General features: G+C 42.6%; 1 protein-coding gene across 1 annotated transcript; it reads right to left on the reverse strand.

Annotated features, from left to right (window-relative positions):
- Positions 1-674: 674 nt before the first annotated feature.
- Gins1 (GINS complex subunit 1) lies at positions 675-22,768 on the reverse strand. Its single transcript, XM_051143438.1, has 7 exons — positions 22,555-22,768; positions 19,216-19,280; positions 15,420-15,518; positions 12,694-12,784; positions 5,895-6,011; positions 3,401-3,475; positions 675-945 (listed from the first exon to the last, which is right to left on the reverse strand). Exons 1-7 carry the CDS (start codon positions 22,627-22,629, stop codon positions 877-879), a joined length of 591 nt encoding a protein of 196 aa, XP_050999395.1. The 5' UTR covers positions 22,630-22,768; the 3' UTR covers positions 675-876.
- Between the last annotated feature and the right edge of the window lie 624 nt (positions 22,769-23,392).

Here is a 23,392-nt window from a genome sequence, read left to right on the forward strand (position 1 = left end):
AACAAAAAAACACAAAACAAAACCAACAAGAGCAAGAAGGCTGCTCATCTACATAGTATAATTAACTGCTCAGCATTCTCCCCCACAGCTCCTGAAGCCTCTGCCACACCTTTGGCTTACTGCAACCTTCACCTGGCCAAAATAACTCTTACTCTATTGCTAAGGAAACTATAGATTTATTCCCCTACATTTGTTTGTTTCTACCTTCCACTGGTAACTATTTGCTACTTTTGAAAAAAAAAATACATAGTTTCCATCCACATTAAGAACAAAGCCGAGACACTGGTACCCACTAGCATGAAGGCAGTCTTGAGCCACCACTGCAGAAAAAAACAAATTCCAGTGTCTTCCTTTCCTTTCTCAGGTAGCCATATGACAAATTGCCATCTCTACTTGACAGAATGGTCAGAAACATGTATTCTAGAAACTCATCCCCTTGGCTGCACAGCATATACTACCAAAGATGTGCCACCAGGTGACTTCCATGATGAGACAGAATTGAAATGAAGACTTTATTTTCATTTATAAAAGCACAGCATTTACTGTAGGAATGGTAGAGATGTAGCTTCTAACAAAGGCTTAACAGCTGACAGATTGTGCTCCTAGCCAAGTGTTCCTGGTATAGCCTGCTCTTTGTTTTTTGTTGTGTCTTTTGAGGTGCTAGGGATGGAACTCTGGGTTTCCTCAAATGCTAAGCAAGTGCTCTCTGCTGAGCTATAACCGAAGCCCTCTTGATTACCTTAGAGCATGTCTGTAAATTTAAAATCAAAGAAGAAAGGGGAGGTCCAGTAAGGACACTGTGAGGATGCTAAGCTAGGCTTGGCTTCACACCTGGCAGAGCCTGAAGTGCCTTGCTGTTGTCATCACAGGATACAGTCAAGACAGCACGTGCTCTAGAACTCCTTGTCTGATTAACTGCTCACACTTCCACCGAGGCAAAAAGTGCTGCAAGGAAAAGGAGGTAGAGGGAAAGAGTGAGAGAAACAATTAGGAAAAAAAATTCAATTCTACTTTGCATTAGTAAAAAGCAACAGGCAATGATATACCTTATCAAATTCTACAGCTGTGTAGATAACAGCTAAACTTAACTAATGGCTACAACTGCTGTTGTAGCCAAGTAAAACTGGTATCACTATTAATTGAACACTTAATTCTTAAGATTTATTCATTTTTTTCTGGATATGGTGGCACACAACTGTAATTTCAGCACTCAGGAGGCAGAGGCTGGTGGATCTCTATGAGTTCAAGGCCAGCCTGGTGTACAAAATGAGTCCAGGACAGCCAAGGCCACCCAGAGAATCCCTGTCTCAAAAAACAAAACAAAACAAAACATTAAACAGTAGAAAACAGGCTTCAAATACAGATAACATAAGTTGTTCAGGCTGTTCACATGTCCACACAGGAGTAGATGAACAGGCCCAGTCTTCACTACCTGAGTCTTCACTACCTCAGTACACAGTGGGCAGATCAACCACAGAGCTCAAGAAAAACCATAACAAACTGAATTAGCCTTCTATTCATCTGGCTTTGAGGACAGCTTTGCTTCTGGCAACTACAGGTTTCCATGGTACTTCCAGAACACTGGCTAGTTGTTTTTTTGTTTTGGGGGTTTTTGTTTGTTTGCTTGGTTGGTTTTGGTTTTGGTTTTTTTCGCAACAGGATTTCTGTTTTAGCCCTGACTGTCCTGGAACTCACTCTGTCTGTAGTCCAGGCCAGCCTCTAACTAACAGCAATCCGCCTGCCTCTGCCTGGTTAAGGACATGAAGATCAAGGCTTGGAGATTTATCTGTTCTCCCTGCCAATTAAGGAATCCAAGATTATTGAGCGTATCCCTAAAGGATGAGGTTCTTTTTTTTTTTTTTTTTTTTTCCCTCAAGACAGTTTCTCTGTGTAGCCTCAGCTGTCCTGGACTTGCTTTGTAGACCAGGCTGGCCTTGAACTCACAGAGATCCACCTGCCCCTGGCTCCTGAGTGCTGGGATTACAGGCATGTGCTCCTACGCCCAGCAAGATGAGGTTCTTAAGATCAGGCCAATGCAGAAGCAGACACAGGCTGGCCAGCGGACCAGGATCGAGGCTTTTGTCGCTATTGGGGACTACAATGGTCATGTTGGTCTTGGTGTTAAATGCTCCAAGGAGGTAGTCACTGCCATCCAAGGGGCCATCTCACCTTAGTCAAGCTTCCCATCATCCCTGTATGGAGAGGCTACTGGGTAACAAGATTTGCAAGCCACACAGTGTTCTGGGCAAGGTGACAGGCCGCTGTGGCTGTCTTGGTGCGTCTCATGTGTGGCCCCAGAGGCACTGGTATTGATTGTGCTCCTGTGTCCAAGAAGCTACTGATGGTGGCCAGTATTGAATACGGCTACACACCAGCCAGGGGCTGTACTGCCACCCTGGGCAACTTCACCAAGGCCACTTTTGATGCCATTTCCAAGACCTATAGCTACCTGACCCCGACCTCTGGAAAGAGACTGTGTTCACCAAGTCTCCTTATCAGGAATTCACTGATCATCTTGGGAAAACCTACACCACAGTCTCTGTTCAGAGGACCCAGGCTCCAGCTGTGGCTACCACATAGGGGTTTTCATACAAGAAAAATAAAGTGAATAACTCTTTTCTTTTTTTAATTTTTTAAATAAATTCAGGAACAAGTTTAATGCATCTTCTTTTGCTTCTGACTCTAGTACTATGAACCTGTACGTTCGTGAATGCTGGACAAGTATTCCACCACTGAAGCACAACTCCAACCTCTTTTTACTTTTTATTCTGAGAGGAGCTCACTGAATTTCCAGTGTAGCTCAAGCTGGTTTTGAATTTACTATGTAGATGAGCCTGGCCTGGCACTCACAAGAGATTTGCCTGCTTCTGGCTCCCAAAGTGCTGCGATTACCTGGTGGGTCTTCAACTTTTAATCCTCCTATCTTGGGTAGGATTAACTATTAAAATGGTATTTAACATTTTAATAGTCCCCACGTAATCTGTCAACTAACTAGAATAAAACCATTGTAATTGTTATACAGAAAAATGTTTTGTATTAAATATAAGCAGCAGCCTAGTAAATGAAGTAAATTTTTCTTGCCATATGACTGACACATTTGCTCCAAATCTTATTCAGAAAAAGTCCAAAACTGGTCTGAGATACAGAGGAATTCGCAAGGAGATACTCAGTTTGCCACCAAATCCAGCATTTCCACACACATTAGTTTTTTTCCCCCAAGACAAGGTTTATAGCCCTGGCTGCCCTGGAATTCGATCTGTAGACCAGGCAGGTCTCAAAGTCAGAAGAACCACCTCCCTCTGCCTCCCAAGTGCTGGGGTTAAAGGCGTGCATGCACCACCGCCCAGTTGACACACACACATTTCTAACAAGGTTTAAAGTATATGACAACAGAAAATACCTGACTATTTTTTTTAAGCAGGACTGAAGTGCCATCATCAACTTCAAATTCTCCATAGTCTTTTAAACATCGCACCTGAAAGAACAAAATGAAATTCTGTTTTTTCCTTGAGATAAGGTCTAAGCTGTGTTTTTGACCGCCTCCTAACTAGCTGAGGGTGCAGCTGTGCCTCATCATACCTGTTTACATTATTATAGGTATTAATCAGAAAGAAAACGCACACTGCAAAAGTATTAAGTATGTAATATTTAGATCCACTCCAACCTTATTTTTATAGTCTCCACTCATATTTCAATATGTGAATAGGACACAGCTAAGTTTGCCAGTTCCAACTTTGGAAGAGATTCTTCCAATTTTCTTCGATACACAGACTTATTCCAGGGACTTCTTATCAGCAAAAAATAAAAGCACAGCTTTCACTTGGTGCCATAGGAAGCAAAAATGAAGTTGGACTACATTATCTTTTTTTAAATTTTTTTATTTTTCAAGATTTATTTATTTTATGTATAGGAGTACTCTATCTTTATGTACACCTGCAGGCCAGAAGAGGGCATCAGATCACATTATAGATGGTGGTTGCTGGGAATTGAACTCAAGACCTCTAGAAGAGCAGGCCATGCTCTGAACTGCTGATCCATCTCTCGAGCCCCAAGTTATCTTTTAATCTGTAAATAATTCTTAATCATCCCAGTTTATTCTTTAGGCAAGTAGGTTATCGAAACTGAGAGAAAGTCTTGGTTGGAAGGAAAGAGTAGGAGTGTAGTCTTTGGCAGCAACTTTTGCAATGGTAAAGAGGTATCTAGGCTGGCAAGATGGTTCAGAGGGCAAAAGCACTTGCTGTGTAAGGTTGGCGACCTGAGTTTCATCTCCTGAGCTCACAGGGTAAGGAGAGAACCAACTCCCCAAAACTGTCCTCATGGATGCCAAGGGACATGCAACTTCTCATATACACATTACATTTAAATAACTCCTTAAGGGACAGCACTAAGTACTATCAAGGAAGACAAGGAGGCTTTTAGGCTTTTCATCTCATGAGAGCTAGGAAGGAGTTTACTCTCCTGAGAGGCAGGCCTCCACTGCACCGCCACTGACTCCTGGTAAAGCCAACTCCAGCAGCAAGTGCCAGATACTTCTACCATGTCCTAAAATTAATCTTAGTGGGAGAAATACTATTAGAGGAAAATCTCCACGGCAATATGTGCTGCTCTGAAAAGACTGGCTTTAAGAAAGAGTGCTGTTGCTGAGCCTTCTGCATGTCAAGTCAGGGTCTGCCACTAAGCTGCACTCTAGATCAGGTATTTAATACAGAAAAATCACAGCCAAACTAAGAAAAAAAAAAAAAAGGTTACATCAACGTGTAGCTAAGTGTGTTCCTCTCAGTCACTTCAGGATTACTCTTCCCTCCTTTTGAGACAGGGGCTCCTGTAGCCCAGGCTGCTTCTAAACTCTTAATCATGCTGCCTCAGCCTTGAAGCTGCTGGGACTACAGCAATCCAACCACCATAACTGGCTCAAATTACCTACTTCTACACATTAATATTCTTTTTTTTTTTTTTTTTTTTTTTTTTTTTTTGGTTTTTCGAGACAGGGTTTCTCTGTGTAGCCTTGGCCGTCCTGGACTCACTTTGTAGACCAGGCTGGCCTCGAACTCACAGCGATCCGCCTGCCTCTGCCTCCCGAATGCTGAGATTAAAGGCGTGCACCACCACGCCCGGCTCACATTAATATTCTTAAAAAAACAAAACACAAAGCCAAGCATGGTGGCCCATGCTTGCAATCCCAACACTTGGGAGTAGAAGCAATAGGATTGCGTGGGGTTAGCCTTGACTACATGGCATGTTCTAGGCAAACCTGAGATGCATGAGACCCTATGTCAAAATACAAAAAATAAAAATAAAACAGTCCTATACTACTATCTAATATCATTAATCATTTAATATGCAAAAGTACCCACTAGCCTCATAAATATTTTCTTTCCCATTTCATTTCGCGTGGATGGGTGTTTTATCTGCATGTATGTCTGTACACCACATGTGGGCGGAAGAGGCCATTGGGTCCTCTAGGACTGATGTTACAGATGGCTGTGAGCTGCCAGGTAGGATTAAATCTGAATCCTTTGCAAGAGCAGCCAATGCTTTAACCAGAGTTAAGTTATTAATATTTTTCTAAGTTTTCATGTTGAAGCTAGAATCTGGCAGAGCTACACATTGTGTTTTATATCTTATCTTTTCTTTTTTTATTTTTTTTATGTCTTAGCTTTCATTCTATAGGTTTCTCTCTCTCTTCAGAAACTGTTTCTTCCGATGACCATCTATTTGTGGTACCAAAGACAAATGGGTGTACTGACGAAATTTTAGGTGTCGATACTAGAGACAGTGGAAGCTACCTTCCTCTCAGGCTTTTGTCTTCAGTTTCCTTTCATTTTTAAAAGAAGATAGTAAATCATCATCTTTGATAGAAGGTAGCACAATGTGCATATTAAAGGTATACACACTTCAATATATAGGCTTTTGGGGGGTTTCATATCCTGTGTGATGTCCAAGCCTTCATCTCCTCCCAGTGACCTCATGTAAGTAGCAAGAGACTTTTTATAATGGTTGAACCACTCCATCTGTAAACATAAAAATGGTCATTTGACAAAGATTTAAGAAAATCTACACAAACTATATGCTACCATTTCAAAGCCAAACACATCCTATGGCTGGATCTTCCCACATCAATTAACTTAATTATAAAACTCCTCCACCCCTATCCAGATCTAGCCAATGATCAGAACATTCTCCACAGTTGAGTGGAGAGTGGGATATGACTTTCTCACGTACTCTGGTGCCTCACATTTGACCCTGTCCCCTGGAGGGGGAGACCTGGTGGCACTCAGAGGAAGGACAGCAGGTTACCAAGAAGAGACTTGATACCCTATGAGCATATACAGGGGGAGGTAATCCCCCTCAGGAACAGTCATAGGGGAGGGGAATACGGGGAAAATGGGAGGGAGGGAAGAATGGGAGGATACAAGGGATGAGATGAACATTGAGATGTAACAATAATAAATTAATTTTAAAAAATGAAAAACAAAAAAATAAAAAAATAAAACTCCTCCAGACACACCTACTGGCCCAATGATCTCATCCCAAGTATGTTAGGTTGTGTCGAGCTGACAAAGCTGTCACAAGTACCAAAGTGAAGACAGCTCTGGCAGACATCAGAGACTTAGCCAGTATGGTCTGAGCAACAGCAGGTAAAAGGCACAGGGAAGGCAAGAGCCACAGGCTTGGCTGGCCCTGCCCACTGTGCATGGAACTGGCCCACTCCAATTTCTGAGGACCCTTAGGAACGACCAGAAAGATGCTCTAGTACCTCATCTGTGTTTTCTTTTAAACCCTGGGAAATCCACTCACCTTTTAATTCATTTTGAATCCCCTCACACTTTTATTTAGTGTTACTTTTATTACCTCTCTCTTTTTTCCCCTAAGACAGGTTTTCTCTTTGTAGCCCTAGCTCACTCTATAAACTCGGCTGGCCTTAAACTTACAGAGGTCAACCTGCCTCTGTCAGTGCTGGGATTCAAAGCATACAGAGCTACCCAGCCTGTTTGTGTTCTAAAGCAAGAGTTTCATCCTCTAACCCTGGCTGTCCTGGAACCTGCGATGTAGACCAACCTGGCCTTGAACTCACAAAGATCTGCTTGCATCTGCATCCTGACTGCTGGGATTAAATGTGTACACTACCAAGTATTTTGGGGGTAAAAATTAGCTGGCCTGGTGGTGGCGCACACTTTTGATCCTAGCGCTCAGGAGGCAAAGGCCAAAAGAATGAGTTCCAGGACAGCCAGGGCTATATAGAAAAACCCTGTATCGAAAAACCAAAAGCGGGCTGGAGAGATGGCTCAGAGGTTAAGAGCAGTGTCTGCTCTTCTGAAGGTTCTAAGTTCAATTCCCAGCAACAACCACCTGTAATGAGATCTGGTGCCCTCTTGTGGTGGGCAGGCACATGTGTGGATAGAATACTGTATAAGTAATAAATAAATCTTAAAAGAAAGAAAGACCAAAAGCAAACAAAACAATTATTGGATTTTTTCTTTTTTAAATGAAAATATAATTATATCATTTCCCCCTTTCTTTTCCTCCAATCCCTCCTATGTAGCCTCCTTGTTCCCTCAAAATCATGGTCTTTTTCTTTAATTATTATTGATGTGTGTGTGTGTGTGTGTGTGTGTGTGTGTGTGTGTGTGTGTGTATTTCTCTCTGTGTGTGTATAAAACCTATGTTAGATACATGTCTAAATATGTAAATAAAACCTGCTCAGCCTGTTTCATGTTACTCTGAATATATGTGACTTCAGGGCTGACCACTTGCATTGGGTGACCAATCGAGGGGCTCACCCCTGGGAAATATAATCCTTCCAGGAGCATGCTGTCTATGGGTGGAGCCTCATGAGACTGCACCCCCCTTCCTGTTAGCAGTCTACTTGTGCTGTGCTTCTTTGGGTCTTGTTTAGGCAGCCATATTGCTGAGGTATCATGAGGGAAGCTTCCTCATCTCACAACAGAGTCCTCTGGCTCTTACAATCTGTACCCTCTTGCACAATCTTCCCTCAGCCTTAAGTTTTTTTTGTGATACATCTAATTTGGTTTATAGATCGTTTTCACTGTTAGACAATATTTTTTTATTTTCCTTTCTCTTTTTATTTTTTGCCCTGTTTCCCGCCCCACCCCGTCTCTCTCTCTCTCTGTCTCTCTCTCTCTCTCTCTCTCTCTCTATATATATATATATATATATATATATATATATATTTTTTTTTTTTTTTTTTTTTTTTGCCCCAGGTTTTCTCCTCTATATATTTAGAACATTTTGACTTTACCTTATTGTCTTTAAATACTCATTATATCTTTGGTTTTTATTCTCATTGTACTTGTCTAATTTGTTTGAACTTTTTCATGATAGCATTTGTTTTTTCTTTTATTTTCTAATTTCTTGTTCTTTCCCTAGAATAACATTTTTCTCCTTTTTCTCAGCTTCTTTCCCCTTCCTGTATTTAATCTTGCTTCTCTATTTCTCCCCTTCCCCGCCTCCTTCTTTTATGTCATTCATTTACTATCTCCACACTCACTCTAAAAATTAACTTTGTCCCATATTCTATAGTAGCTTTGGCAGTCTCGCTCTGTGCTCACAGTTACTAGATTCTAAGTGTACCGCTTTATCTTGTGTGGCTTATAGCTGTTGCTATTACAGAAACTTGCTTTCTCTCTATGCAGGGTGCTGGAGATTAAGCCTTCAAGAAGATCCCTAGGGGCTGGAAAGATGGCTCAGAGATTAAGAGCACGGGCTGCTCTTCCAAAGGTCCTGAGTTCAATTCCCAGCAACCACCTGGTAGCTCACAACCATCTATGAGATCTGGTGCCCTCTTCTGGCCTGCAGGTGTACATGCAGGCAGAACACTGTATACATAATAAATACATAAATCTTTTTTTAAAAGATCCCCAAATAAAACAGGAAAAGAGATCCAGACCAGCAGATATGTGCATCACAAGTCAGAGACCCCAAAACATGAGGAAGTGTGACAAACTGGCTCCTCCAAAAGGCTTTATGTAATATGATCTACTAAACTCAAAAACAGTGAAATAACTATAGTACTAGATGACGATTTCAAAGATTACTAGTAAAAGCCGGCCGTGGTGGCGCACGCCTTTAATCCCAGCACTCAGGAGGCAGAGGCAGGCGGATTGCTGTGAGTTTGAGGCCAGCCTGGTCTACAAAGTGAGTCCAGGATGGCCAAGGCTACACAGAGAAACCCTGTCTCGAAAAACCAAAAAAAAGAAAAAACAAAAAACAAAGATTACTAGTAAAAACTGGTCAATGTCTCATATGATGATACAAACAAATGGATTAGTTCAATCAAGAACCTAAAGAGAAAAAGTCAGCAATACATGGGGACAGTACTAAAAATGGATGAATTGGGAATGAAAGTCAACCTAGAACAAAATGTAAGCAAAGAAACTAATATTGTGGGGGGAAATGTTAAGTTAAACAAACCAAAACCTTCAATGATCAGGAGGCAGGTGGTCTACAAAACCAGTCCAGGACAGCCAGGCCTACACAGAGAGACCATGTCTTGAAAACCCAACCAAAGAACCCAAAAACAATATATATGCATACATACATACGTGCATTCATACATACATACATACACGCCATGGTACAGAAGAAAGAGGAAAGACTACATTCAAGCATCAACTGGGAGATAGGCATCACTACACAGTGATGGGAGAACTCTGGCACACAGTCAAGAGACCAAACCTAAGAATTCCTGGAAAAGAAGATAAATAAATATTAAGGTGCTAAATACTGGTGGCTATCTACAAAAGGTTAGATAGGTCCTGATACAATAGTAGTATGTGATTCCTCTCTTCTTCTTCTTCTTCTTCTTCTTTGTTTTTTTGTTTGTTTATTTGTTTGTTTGTTTATCCAAACAAGGTTTCTCAGGGTAGCCTTGGCTGTCCTGGACTCCCTTTGTACACCAGGCTGGCCTTGAACTCACAGAGATCTACCGGCCTCTGCCTTCCAAGTGCTGGGATTAAAGGAATGCACCTGGAGGGAGTAGGTGATTTCAATACCCCATTGTCATTCAAATGGATAATTAACAAATAAACCTTAGAGTTAAATTATGCTGCAGGGGCTGGAGAGATGGCTCAGTGAAGAACACTTGTTGCTCTTACAGAGGACCTGGATTCAGTTTCTAGCATCAACAGGGTAGATCACTGTCATCTGTACTTCCAGTTCTAGGGACTCTGACACCCTCTTAAAAAAAAAAAAACAATCAAACTATACAGTACATCAAATGAGCTTATCAGATACACACAGAATATCTATCTAACAGATAAAGAATATATATTCTTCTCAGCAGCTCATAAGCTTCTGGAAGAGAGATTACATTCTAAGCCACAAATCAATTCTTTAAAAATACAAGAAAATCTAACTTTTTGTATTAACAAATTAATGCAATAAAACTAGAAATTAACAAGAAGAAAACTACTGAAACCACACAAGTACTCAGAGATTCAAATATATATTATACTTACACTTTTTTTTTAAATGTATACAGTGGTTTTTTTTTGGAAGATCTATTTATTTATGTAAGGACTGTATCTGCACACACACCTACATGCCAGAAGAGGGCATCAGATCCCAGTATAGATAATTGTAAACTACCATGTGGTTGCTGGGAATTGAACTCAGGACCTCTGGAAGAGCAGCCAGTGCTCTTACCCTCTGAGCCATCTCTCCAGCCCCTTAAATGTATACAGTGTTCTGCCTGCATGTACACCTGCAGAGGGAACCAGTCCTCATTATAGATGGTTGTGAGCCACGGAGTGGTTGATGGGAATTGAACTCAGGGCGTCTGGAAGAGCAGTCAGTGCTCTTAACCACTGAGCCATCTCTCCAGGCCCTCAACAATATACTTTTGAAGATTGGGGAGGAAACTGAAATTTCCCTACAATCAAACGATGTGAAAATACAATTTACCCAGCTGGGCGTGATGGTGCAGGCCTTTAATCCCAGCGCTCAGGAGGCAGAGGCTGGTTGGATCACTGTGAGTTTGAAGCCAGCCTGGTCTACAAAGTGAGTCCAGGACAGCCAAGGCTACCCAGAGAAACCCTGTTCCGAAAAACAAAAACCATTCAAGAAGAACACATTAAAAAGATCAGATCATGCCCATGTTGACTTCACTCCAAAGACAAAAGGTTGGTTAAACACTCACAAATCAATAGATGTGATATAGTATGCAAATCACGGTAAGGACAGAAAGCACACATCACTGATGCAGAAGCATCCGGAGTATCTTGCTAAATGAAATAACCCACAGTGGACCCGGTTAGTTTACGCCAACTAATGACACAGAAGGGAGGCTAGAAACCATACAACCAGTGGAGTGGGCTTTGGACCTGACTGTGACCTCCTGGGAGGGGAGGAGAAAAGGCTGAGCTTAGTGACAGGATTGGTAATTCAATGGTCATGTCCCTAAAGTATAAAACCCCAGTCACGTAGCTGCCAATGCTGTGAGAGAGTACCTGGATGCTAGCATTATGTGAACCACTATGGAATGTGTCAAGAGGATGTCCAGCTCTGATTTACAAGAATAAATAAAATGCCAGATGCTTAGAGTCTCCAGCCCTTTCTGCCCTTGCCTTGTGAGCCTCATGTGGCGGGTTCCAGCCGGTCTGTATCCGCTTTGCTTTATATCAATTTGGTTTCAAGACTTTAAACTTTGAAGTAGAATGGTTTTGAGTTTTGTGGCTTGCTCTGGTGAAATACTGAACCTATAGGAATCATGGGACATTAGAACTTGTCTCGAAAAACCAAAAAAAAAAAAAAAAAAAAAAGAACTTGTGATTGTTATCTAAAGTAAGGGAAAATCTTATGGAAGACTTAGGTAAAGTGTGATCTAACTTAAGGCAGTTAGTGTCTAAAGTCCTTGCAAACCTTTATCATTTTTTTAAAATTATTTATTTATTTTTATTTCATTACATTGGTGTTCTGACTGTACGTGTGTCTATGTGAGGGTGTCAGATCCCCTGGAACTGGAATTACATAGACAGTTGTAAGGCGCCATGTGGGTGCTGGGAAATGAACCGGGTCCTTTGGAAGAACATCCAGTACTCTCAACCACTGTGCCATCTCTCCAGCCCCTGAACCTGTGTCATTTTTAAAGGAGAGAATTTAGGTATAGGTAGAGGTCAAGTTGCTTGCTTCAGACAGACAGTCCTTGAATAGTCAGGATTTAAGTTTACCTACCTCCAATCCAGTATCTGGAGTGACCCTGTGCCTTGGTTACTAGATCAATAAAAACTTATTACCAATATGAATTTTTAATGTTGGTAGAATGTGTGTGTGTGTGTGTGTGTGTGTATCATTTATGCACACACTGTATAGAAAACACCAAGTAATAATATAGTTTTTAATCCCAAAGATGGATCCCTATTAAAGAACATATTGGGATTTTACTTTGTTAAATACTAAGAGTTTTCCACATGGTACTTAGAATTACTCCCCACCATATAATTCCTATCATAGTATATAAGAAATTAGTTCAAGCTAGGCGTGTTGGTGCACACCTTTAATCCCAGTACTTGGCAAAGACAGGCAGATCTCTGAGAGTTTGGGGCCAGCCTGGTCTACAGAGCCAGTTCCAGGACAGCCAGAGCTGAAAAAATTGACAAAAGAAAAAGAAAGAAAGAAACACTGCTGCTATTGGAGAACATAGCATTTTTATGCATTTGAATAGTGCTAACTTACTTCTTCAGCAGACATGTGGAACCGTAAAGCATTTGGCAAGACACTGCCATATTCCCATCTCAGTGCTCTAATCCGAAGCAACCGGTCATACCTAGGACATGAAGGGATTAGATGATGTAAGAATAAAAGGGGTTGGAGCCTGGAGAGATGGCTCAGAGGTTAAGAGCACTGTCTGTTCTTCCAAAGGTCCTAAATTCAATTTCCAGCAACCACATGGTGCTCACAATCATCTATGATGAGATCTGGTGCCCTCTTCTGGTATGCAGGCACACATGCAGGCAACTGTATACATAAAAACACTGTATACATAATAAATAAATCTTTTTTTAAAAAATTTTAAAAAGAATATCAAAAGTCATTCTGAGGAGAAGAGTAAAAACTCACAAAAACATAAATAACCTGAATGGAACATGTGGACTTTGGCTGACAGAAAACATCTTTGAGACAATGGAAAAAATGTGCATACGAACAGTTTAGAGGTGCCAAAGCAGAGCGAGCACTCTAAGACCAGTTTAGAAGCCCGGGCATGGTGGGGCACGCCTTCAATCTCAGCTCTCAGGAGGCAGAGGCATGCGGATCGGATCGCTGTGAGTTCGAGGCCGGCCTGAACTACAAAGTGGGTCCAGGACAGCCAAGGCTAACACAGAGAGACCCTGTCTCGAAAAACAAAAAACAAAAACAAAAAAACAACAAAAACAAAAAACCCAAAAGAACAGTTTAGATTGCTGGGTATAGTGGCATATAGAAACTCTGCTACTAACATCTTAGCCCGTCAAGACTGGAAAGTGAGGCCAGGTGTGGTGGCGCACTCGGTAGGCAGATGCAGGTGGATCGCTGTGAGTTTGAGGCCAGCCTGGTCTACAAAATGAGTCCAGGACAGCCAAGGCTACATACAGAAACCCTGTCTCGGGAAGAAAAAAAAAACAAAACAAAGAAAGAAAGAAAGAAACAAAGAAAGAAAGAAAGAAACAAAGAAAGAAAGAAAGAAAGAAAAAGACTGGAAAGCCTTGAGCAAGGCACAAAATGGAGGACTCCCTTTGTCAGTGGGGCTTCCTCTTCTCTGGCTGGGAAGCCCAAATCCCCACACCTTCTACCTGAGGAATGTCACATAGGCCTTAGGGAAGTTACAGGTTCAATTTCCTTTCTCCAGATAAGAACCTGCTCAGCAAGCACCTGGGATTCCTGGATTGCCTCTCCATGCAAATGAGGTATTACAATACCTTAAACCCCAAGCCAATATCTACTCTGGAATTCTTCCCCCCTCCCCAAAGTTCTAGATTACCCTTGTTCATCCCAAATCAGGTTGAATGGCCTCACTGAAGCTGGTCTTGGAAGTCAATCCAAGTCGCCAAGAACAGGGGAGACCCACAGTAGCACATGCCTTTAATCCCAGAACCTTGGAGGCAGAGGCAGGAGGATCTCTTTGAGTTCAAAGCCAGAGAGGACTACATAATGAGACCCTGTTTCAACCTGACAGATTCCACCAGGCATTGTTTAATGTCTCCAAATGTGACAATATGCAGTGGTTACAAAGGCCATGAGGGCCTTACTGTTTAGAAAGGAAAAGTGTAAAGAATTCAGTGGTACCAGGCACAGTGGCAATCACCTGTAATCCCAGCACTCGGGAGGCAGAGGCAGGTGGATCTCTGTGAGTTCAAGACCACCCTGGTCTAAAAGGCAAGTCCAGGACAGCCGAGGCTACACAGAAAAATCCTGTTTCAAAAAACCAAAAAAAAAAAAAAAAAAAAGAATTCAGTGCTGAACTGCCATGATACTCCAAATTAGTACACCAAGCACTAATATCTAAGAACCAAGTCCCATAGAGCAATATATATTAGTCTCATAATTTTATAATTTCATAATCTAAACAATTTTTTAAGCCAGGTACAATTACATTCAGGAGGTAAAAACAGAAAGATCTCTGTGAGTTCAAGGTCAGCCTGTCTACATAGCAAGTTCAAGGCCAGCTATGGGTACAACCCTGTCTCAAAACCAAACCAAACCAAACAAACAAACAAAAAACATAAAAAGGAACAACAGAAGATTTTTTTTTCCTTGCTACCCACTGAGAAACTACATAAAAAACCCTCCTAGAGCTGGGGTGTGTGGGGAGGTGCAGGGGGGAGGGGAGGAGGGATGGCACTCACCTTTAATCACAGCACTTGGGAGGCGGAAGCAGGCAGGTCTCTATGAGTTCAAGGCCAGCCTGGTCTGGCTACAGAGCTGAGTTCCAGGACAGGCAAGGCTACACAAAGAAACCCCGTCTCAAAAAAAAAAAAAAAAAAAAGAAAGAAAGAAAGAAAGCAAACCCTAAAAGTCAGGTGGATCTCAGGGAGGCAGAGGCAGGTGGATCTTTGTGAGTTTAAGGTCAGCCTGGTCTACAAAGCAAGCCCAGGACAGCCAAGGCTACACAAACAAACCCTACCTGGGGGGCTGGGGGGAGAGGGGAACACAAAAAGAAAAACAACAACAAAAAACCCTCCTAGAGGGGCTGGAGAGATGGCTTAGTGGTTAAAAGCACTGACTACTCTTCCAGCAGACCAGGGTTCATATCCCAGCACCCACATAGCAGTTCACACTTGTCTATAATTCCATGATCTGACACCCTTACACAGACACACATGCAGACAAAACACCAATGCACATAAAATAAAATAAATAAATGTTTTTTTTAAAAAAAGCCCTCCTAGAGTCCTTGATACCCAAGCAAAACCATAGACACTTACAAGTATGCTATAGTGCAGCGTCGATTTCTTAACAAAGAACAATGCCGAAATTTGATGGTTGGTATCAGATCACCTCGGCCAGCTGACTTCGCCTCATTCCTGTTAAGGACATGTAAGGAGCAAGAAGCAGATATGCACATTCCAGTGTAGGTAAGCATTTCAAAGCCATGATGACTGACTTACATGTTTGTTTTGTCCCTTTACAATTAGTTAGCAGCCAACCAGAGCAGAGTAGCCACCTCCATGCCAGTGCCTTATTAGTATATTAAAAGATGAAAAACCAGAACTGGGTTTGGTGCACACCTTTAATCCCAGCACTAGGAGACAGAGTCAGAAAAATGTCTGCATTCAAGGCCATCCTAGTCTACCTAGTGAGACCCTGTATTTGTCACTGACTTTCCGGTGGTTCTGTTTTTGTGGTGCTAGAGATTAAACCCAGGATCCCACACATGCTCAGCAAGAGCCGCAGCACTAAGCTACTCCCCTGAGCACAAGCACCATTCTACACACTTCTGCCATCCTATGAAGGTCAGGTTACCTCTCCACATTCTTTACAACTGTTTACAATGTCAGGATATAATTCCCGGATTATAAGGAACCAATACATTACATTGGACCAGCAGGGAATGGTTTCACCAAGTCTGCAATCCCAGAACTTGGGAACCAAGACAGGATAGAAAGCTTTAGGGTGAGTGGGGCATGACGGCACATGCCCTGAATCCCAGCACTAGGGAGGTAGAGGCAGGCTTGATCGCTGTGAGTTTGAGGCCAGCCTGGTCTACAAAGTGAGTCCAGGACAGCTACACAGAGAAACCCTGTCTCAAAAAAACAAAAACCAAAACAACAAAAAAAAGAAAGCTTTAGGTAAGACAACTAAAACAATGAGATCTATTCTCAAATGATTAAATTTAATAGAATAATTTAGAAAGCACGTGTAAAACTTTTCACATTTGCACATGATTCATCGAAAGAGTCACTTCTACTCACAATTTATTTTATTTTCTAAAATGTTAATGGATTTATTTGTATGTACATCCAGTTCATATAAAGATCAGAGGGCAACTTTCCTTTCACCACATGGTTCCTGGGAACTGAACTCAAATCATCAAGCTTAGCAGCAAGTACCTCCACCCACTGAGTCCTCTCACCAGCCCTATTTTACTTATTTTTAAGAATCCTCTTATTTGGGCTGGGCTTGTGCATGCCATTAATCCCAGCACTTGGGAGGCAGAGATAGGCCTAGTCCTACCTCTAGGTAGAGAGTTCCAGCACAGCTACATAGAGAAACACTGCCTCAAAAAAACCCAAAATAGAGCTGGGCGTGGTGGCGCACGCCTTTAATCCCAGCACTCAGGAGGCAGAGGCAGGCGGATCGCTGTGAGTTCAAGGCCAGCCTGGTCTACAAAGTGAGTCCAGATGGCCAAGGCTACACAGAGAAACCCTGTCTCGAAAAGCCAAAAAAAAAAAAAAACAAAAAAAACAACCAAAATAAAAATAATAAATAGGGGCTGGAGAGATGGCTCAGAGGTTAAGAGCACTGACTGCTCTTCCGGAGGTCCTGAGTTCAATTCCCAGCAACCACATGGTGGTTCACAAGCATCTCTAATGTGATCTGATCCACTCTTCTGGCCTGTGGGTGTACGTGCAGGCAGAACACTATATACATAATAACAGATAAATAAATCTTTAAAAAAATAATAATAATCTTTTCATTTTCCATGTATGGTATTTGTACCAAATACATGGAGTTCCCACAGAGGGCAGAAGAGGGTGTCAGATCCCCAAGAACTGGAGTTACAGACCTTTGTGACCTGGCCTGTAGGTTCTGGGAATCAAATCCAGCTGCTCGCAAGAGCACCTTGTACTCTTAACCACTGCCATCTCTCCAGCCCCCTCACAAATAATTGTAACCAGAAACTAGTAACAATGGTCATCTCCCTGAAGAGAATTAAGCAGAATAAGGGACAAATTTCTGGATGATTAATTTGCAGAGTACAGATACAGGGAGTACAGAAAATTCAGTCCCTTACTAAACCAAGACCTAATATGCCAACTCCAAAATATATTTTTATTTCATTATGGTCCAGGTTACTTTTTAGTGACCTTAATGGTGACTATGTCCCCTCCTCTCTACTTGTTATGTAGATACAGCAGCCAGGAAGACCTCAAAATAAAAACCTCATCTGATGTCACCTTCTCCTTGCTAAGTTCCAGCATGCTGATCTTTAAGTGCAGTTTCTGGAACACTCGCCTCTTTATGATCCTTGGCATAGGTTGTTTTGTTTTTGTGGTGCTAGAGATTAAGCCCAGGGCACCACACATGCTAGGCAAATGGCCACTGTCTGAATGCTCAACCTGTTTTAGCAAGTAAAATCTACTTCTCCTTGAAGCCTCACCTAAATGTCTCTTTGTTCGTTCGTTTGGTTGGTTGGTTGGTTTGGTTTTTGAGACAGGGTTTCTCTGTGTTAGCCTTGGCTGTCCTGGACTCACTTTGTAAACCAGGCTGGCCTCAAACTCACAGTGATCTGCCTGCCTCTGCCTCCCAAGTGCTGGGATTAAAGGCGTGCGCCACCACGCCTGGCCTAAATGTCTTTTCCTAAAGAAAACTGTCACTTCTTTAATGCCAGTTATACTTTACATGGTCTCTGAGCATTACTCTCTCCTGGGTTTGTAGGAGTGTCTGGCTCCTAAACAGTAAGGGTCATAAACAGAAATCTAGGCTATGTTATTTACCCTGGGGATACCAGAAACATTTATCAGTGCAACTTTATTTAGTGCTTGTCTGTTGAATGGATTAACGAACAACTTCATAGATTGAGTTTAAGACTTGACATCTGCATTCGGGAGGCAGAGGCAGGTGGATATCTGTGACATCGAGGCCAGCCTGGTCTACCAAGTGAGTCCAGAACACCAAAGGCTACACAGAGAAACCCTATCTCGAGAAAAAAAAAAAAAAGACAGCATCTGCTGCTGAGGTTCACTTCCTCCTTCTGTTATCTGTATGTGTTGTGTTCCTATCATTTTGTTTGCCTCACAGGTCTTATCATATTATTAATTTCTACATCCAAGTAACTCTTTAGTTAAGATTCTGACACGGCTGGATGTTAATTCCAGTACTTGGGAGGCAGGGGCAGGTGGATCTCTAAGTTTGAGGACATCCTGGTCCAGAGTGAATTCCAGGACAGTCACAGAGGAAGCCTGGCTCCCGGGGGGGGGGGGGGCTGGAGGGGAAATGAGAACGGGCTACATGACCATACTCTACCTCAGCGTTGACCCATCAGCACCCTTTTTTATCTGACTATGTGATGGCGGCCGCTGACGTCTGTTCACACAGACCAGGCTCTCCACTGTGTGAGTTGCCATGCCTAGCTTTAAATGTTCAGTCATAGCCCTTTCTAGACCTGCTAAATGACACCCGTTCTCAAGCTCTATTCCTTCTACCAGAAATCACTGTTGTTCCTGCTCAGTGGACCCCTCTCCTTCAAACACACTAAGGCATCTGTTAACGAAAACAAAGAGTGGACACTAAGTATGAATTGTCGCATCTTTTAAAGCCCAACTTAATTCTTTCAATTTAGAAGTCATACATCATACATAATACTTCATGAAAACACACTAAGCATCTAGCACATGGGAAGCACTGTCCAATCACAGAGCTGTCCTGGACTCACTTTGTAGACCAGGCTGGCCTCAAACTCACTATGATCTCCCTGCCTCTACCTCCTGACTAAAGGCATGCGCCACCACACCCAGCTTCATTTTTTATTTTTAAAACATCAATATTATCACAACTTACACATCAGACTGATTTTGTTCATACAAAGCTTTCATCTCCTCCAGAACTTGTCGGAGTCCATCCTCCTGAAACATATAAATTGGTATTGATATATAGTCATTGACTCCCCTACATAAATTGGTATTGATATACATTCATTGACTCTCTTATCAATTTCAATCTATACAATATCTTTCATTTATATACCTTACCAGTGAGACAATAGGCTTCACAATATTTCCATGGCTACAGGTGTTGGCAAGGAACACAAAGTGGTACAGCCCTGTGGAAACAGTTCCACAGCTGCTCCAACAGTTAAAGGGAATGGACAGAGTAGTTCCTGAACTCAGAATGCCAAGCAGGAGGATCCAGAGTTTAAGGTCTTCATGCACTATATAGATACCCTATCTTAAAATACAAACGACTATGGGTGCAACTCAGTGGTAGAGGCCTTTCCTACCTTGCATAAGACCTTGAGTTCTATGTCCAGCACCAGAAAAAAAAAAGTTAAAGCAGAACTACCTACCATACACCCCAGCAATTCCTCTCCTGGGTTTATTATACCCAATCCCATGTGTTCGTTCTCTCTCTCTCTCTCTCTCTCTCTCTCTCTCTCTCTCTCTCTCTCTCTCTCTCTCTCTCTCTCTCTCTCTCTTTTCCTTTCTTTCTACCGCAATCCACACACAACTTTGTTGTGTTTGATTCTTTATGTTTATGTTTTCATAATTGGCATTCTGGAAATAGGTTCTTGCTAGTATTATGTGGCCCAGGTTGACCTCAAACTCACATTAAAACTCCTACTTCAGCACCCCAAGTCCTGGAATTACAGACATACACTGGACTTTACACAAATGGTTTTGGCAGCATCATTCAAAAAAGTCAAAAAGCAAAAATAATTCAAAGGACCAACAAGAGATAGAGAGAGAAGCCAATTGAAGCCAATGTGGTGCATCGCCCAATGGAGCATCACTTATCTGTAAGAGGAGTAAGTCCTGACACATGCTATAACCTAGCTAGACCCTGAAAACTCCACGTTAAACCACAGACACCAGACACAGAAGAACTATAGTTAGACTCTACTTATTGGGAATACCTAACAAGGTAAATTCATACACAGAAAAGCAATTTAGCCAGGCATAGTAGCACAAGCCTAGAATCAATCCCAGCAATTTGAAGGAGCATCTCAAATTGAGACCAGCCTAAACTACACAGTGATCCCCTGTCTTTAAAAAGAAAAAAGGAGGCGCTGGAGAGATGGCTCAGAGGTTAAGAGCACTGAGTTCAATTCACAGCAACCACATAGTGGCTCACAACCATCTATAATGTGATCGATTCCCCCTTCTGGCCTTAAGGTGTACGTGAAGGCAGAGTGTTGCGGCTCAGCATGAGAGGGCACTTGCTTTCCTTCCAAGCCTGATGAGCTCCTATAACTCACATGGTAGGGGAGAACCAACTCTCTCAAGCTGTCCCCTGACCTCCTCCACATCTGTGCTCTTGTACACATGCCCACACCCACGTAAGTAAATAGATGTAAAAGAAAAGGGGTTATCAGGAGCTGTGAGAAAAGGGGAATTGGGCATTACTGCTTAATGATGACAAAGTTTCTCTGGAGGGCTTTGTGGGTTCTTCTTTTTCTCACCCTTCTTGTTTTTCTTCTTTGAGCAATGGCAACCAATCCTGCCTCAAAAGGTCCTAGCATTTATGTACCCTCTGAAAAGTCCCCAGAATTCCAAATGTCACACAGTTGCAGAAATTATCGGCAGCAAAACCATGCCTCTGCTAGAGCACGAGGCAAATCAGGAGAACAGCCGCATATAACCACACCTAGGCTTAAAGTGAAAACATCCCCACCCCCACCCCCGAGACAGGGTTTCTCTGTGTAGCCTTGGCTATCCTGGACTAGTTTTGTAGGCCAGGCTGGCCTCGAACTCACAGCGATCCACCTGCCTCTGCCTCCCAAGTTAAAGGAACATTTTCTTATAATATTTCTGTTGTTTTGTTTTGGGGTTTTGTTTATTTGTTTCTCAAGACAAGGTTTCTCTGTGTAGCCCTGGCTGTCCTGGCACTCACTCTGTAGATCAGGCTGGCCTTGAACTCACAGAGATCCATCTGCCTCTGCATCCCCCAGCATTGGGATTAAAGGTGTGTACCACCATCACCAGGTTTTTTTCTGTGTTTTTAAAGAAACCAAAATTCCAGAATTCACACTACAAGAGATGGCTAAGTGGTTAAGAGCAATGGTTGCTCTTGTACAGGACCCAAGTTCTATTCCCAGCACTCACATGGTGATTTATAAGCATCTGTCACTCCAGTTCCAGAGGGATCCACTGCTCTCTTCAGACCTCTGTGGGCATCAGGCATGCACACCGTGGCATACATGCATGCATGCAAAACACACACACACACACACACACACACACACACACACACAAAACTTTACAAACTACTGAACTACTGAAAAACACAGCACTATAAGGATAGTATCAAATACATCATACTGGGCAACAGAGGCTGGATACAAAGGACTCACACTACATGATTCCATCAGGCCCTTTACAGAAACGTCAGCTCTTAGTAGACTGAACCCAGATACATGTAAAAGAAAGGCAAGGAAAGGAGATCTGTGGTTTCCAAAGGCTGCTGCTGGGACAGCTTCACAGCAGAGGCAGGGGGCTGGAGAGATGGCTCAGTGGCTTAAAGCACTTGCTCCTCTTGCAGAGGACCTGGGTTTCCAACACTCTACCGAGTGCAGCTCACAGCTGACTACACCTCCAGTTCCAGAGGATTCCCCACCCTCTTCTGGCTTCCATGGGGCACCTCCATGCAGGTCTCTCAAAACGCATTTTTTTTTTCTTTCTTTCTTTCTTTTTATGGTTTTTCAAGACAGGGTTTCTCTGTGTAGTGCTGGCTGCCCTGGAACTCTCTTTGTAGACCAAGCTGGCCTCAAACTCAGACATCCATCCTTCTGCTTCTGCCTCCTGAGTGCTGGGATCGAAGGCCTGCGCCACCAAGCCCGGCCTTTTCTTTTCTTTTGAAGTAACGTTCCAGGCCAGCCTGGACTACATGAGGTCTTGTCTCAAAAAACAAAAAACCAGAAACACTCAGATAGGGAAATTCACCAAATCAATGGGTAACGTTAAGTATGAGCCTTTTCTTTTTCTTCCTATAATTTGTTTTCCCCAGTTTCAAACTTTTTGTTTCCGATCTCGGAAACAACAAGGGCAGTAAAGTGAACCTAGCAACAGACACGTAAGAAGAATCTTCAACAGGCCACACCGGACTGGCTGGAGCAACGCAGGCCCCGCCCCCAGACCAGAGGCCCCGCCCTCGACACGCCCCTCCCCGGCCGCCGCTCCTCACGTTGAAGGCAGGCAGCTGCCCTTCCGGCGCGCGGTGTAACTCGCGGACAAGCTCCATAGCTTTTTCGCAGAACATGATGGTCGCGCCTGGTTCCAGCGGTCTCGTCAACTGCCAAGTCACGCCAAACGGTCGCTGGGCTCCCGGCTCCCAGCCCCGTCACCTCTATTGTTCAGAGCCCCTCAGCTCCAGCAAGCAGCTCCTCGCTTTGGCGCCAAATAGACTCACCCAATAAAAGTGAACTAGAAGGGGTGGGCTAGAAGGGGGAGGGAACCTAAGGTGGCCGAGAAGGGACATTTGGCTTCATTGCGCAGCCTCTTCAGAGGCAGGAAAATGGGAATTAAGAGGATGGCTTCTTCTCTGGCAAGTCAGTTGCGTCTGAGACTCTAGGCTGAAACAAAGGGCTCTTTTTGTGCATCAAAGTAAAGTGTACGTTTTCCCATCCTTTTATTTCTTCCATTTGAGTTAATTATCTTTAGATTCTAAGGGGCACCTTTAGAGTAAGAGGAAAAGTCGAGAAAGTAGTTATGATGCAGTGTTTTGTTTTCATTTTGCAGTGCCGGTGGTTTAATATTAAAGAGAAACCATCTTTTATTGTGTACTCTGTATAGTAGGGACTATGATGTAGATTTCAGTTAATTCTCACAATTCTCCTTTAGGTGTTATTTGTATGCAGAACTGATGAGGAAACCAGAGTGGTTAACTTACTACAGGTCACACAGCTCATAAAATGATTAGAACCGGGAGGAATGGGAGGATACAAGGGATGGGATAAACATTGAGATGTAACAAGAATAAATTAATAAAAAAAAAAAAAAAAGAAAGAAAGAAAGAAAAAAAA

Source organism: Acomys russatus, chromosome 4 (assembly GCF_903995435.1).
Source record: "Acomys russatus chromosome 4, mAcoRus1.1, whole genome shotgun sequence".
NCBI classification, from domain to species: domain Eukaryota; kingdom Metazoa; phylum Chordata; class Mammalia; order Rodentia; family Muridae; genus Acomys; species Acomys russatus.

What these genes read in the sequence shown, in the direction of transcription:
- Gins1 (XM_051143438.1), bottom strand. Translation starts at nt 22,629, where the DNA reads ATGTTCTGCGAAAAAGCTATGGAGCTTGTCCGCGAGTTACACCGCGCG. An exon ending in GAACAAAATCAGTCTGATGT is followed by an intron (nt 15,519 to 19,215) that starts GTAAGTTGTGAT and finishes TGTCCTTAACAG; the next exon opens with GAATGAGGCGAAGTCAGCTG. An exon ending in CGCTGCACTATAGCATACTT is followed by an intron (nt 12,785 to 15,419) that starts GTAAGTGTCTAT and finishes TTCATGTCCTAG; the next exon opens with GTATGACCGGTTGCTTCGGA.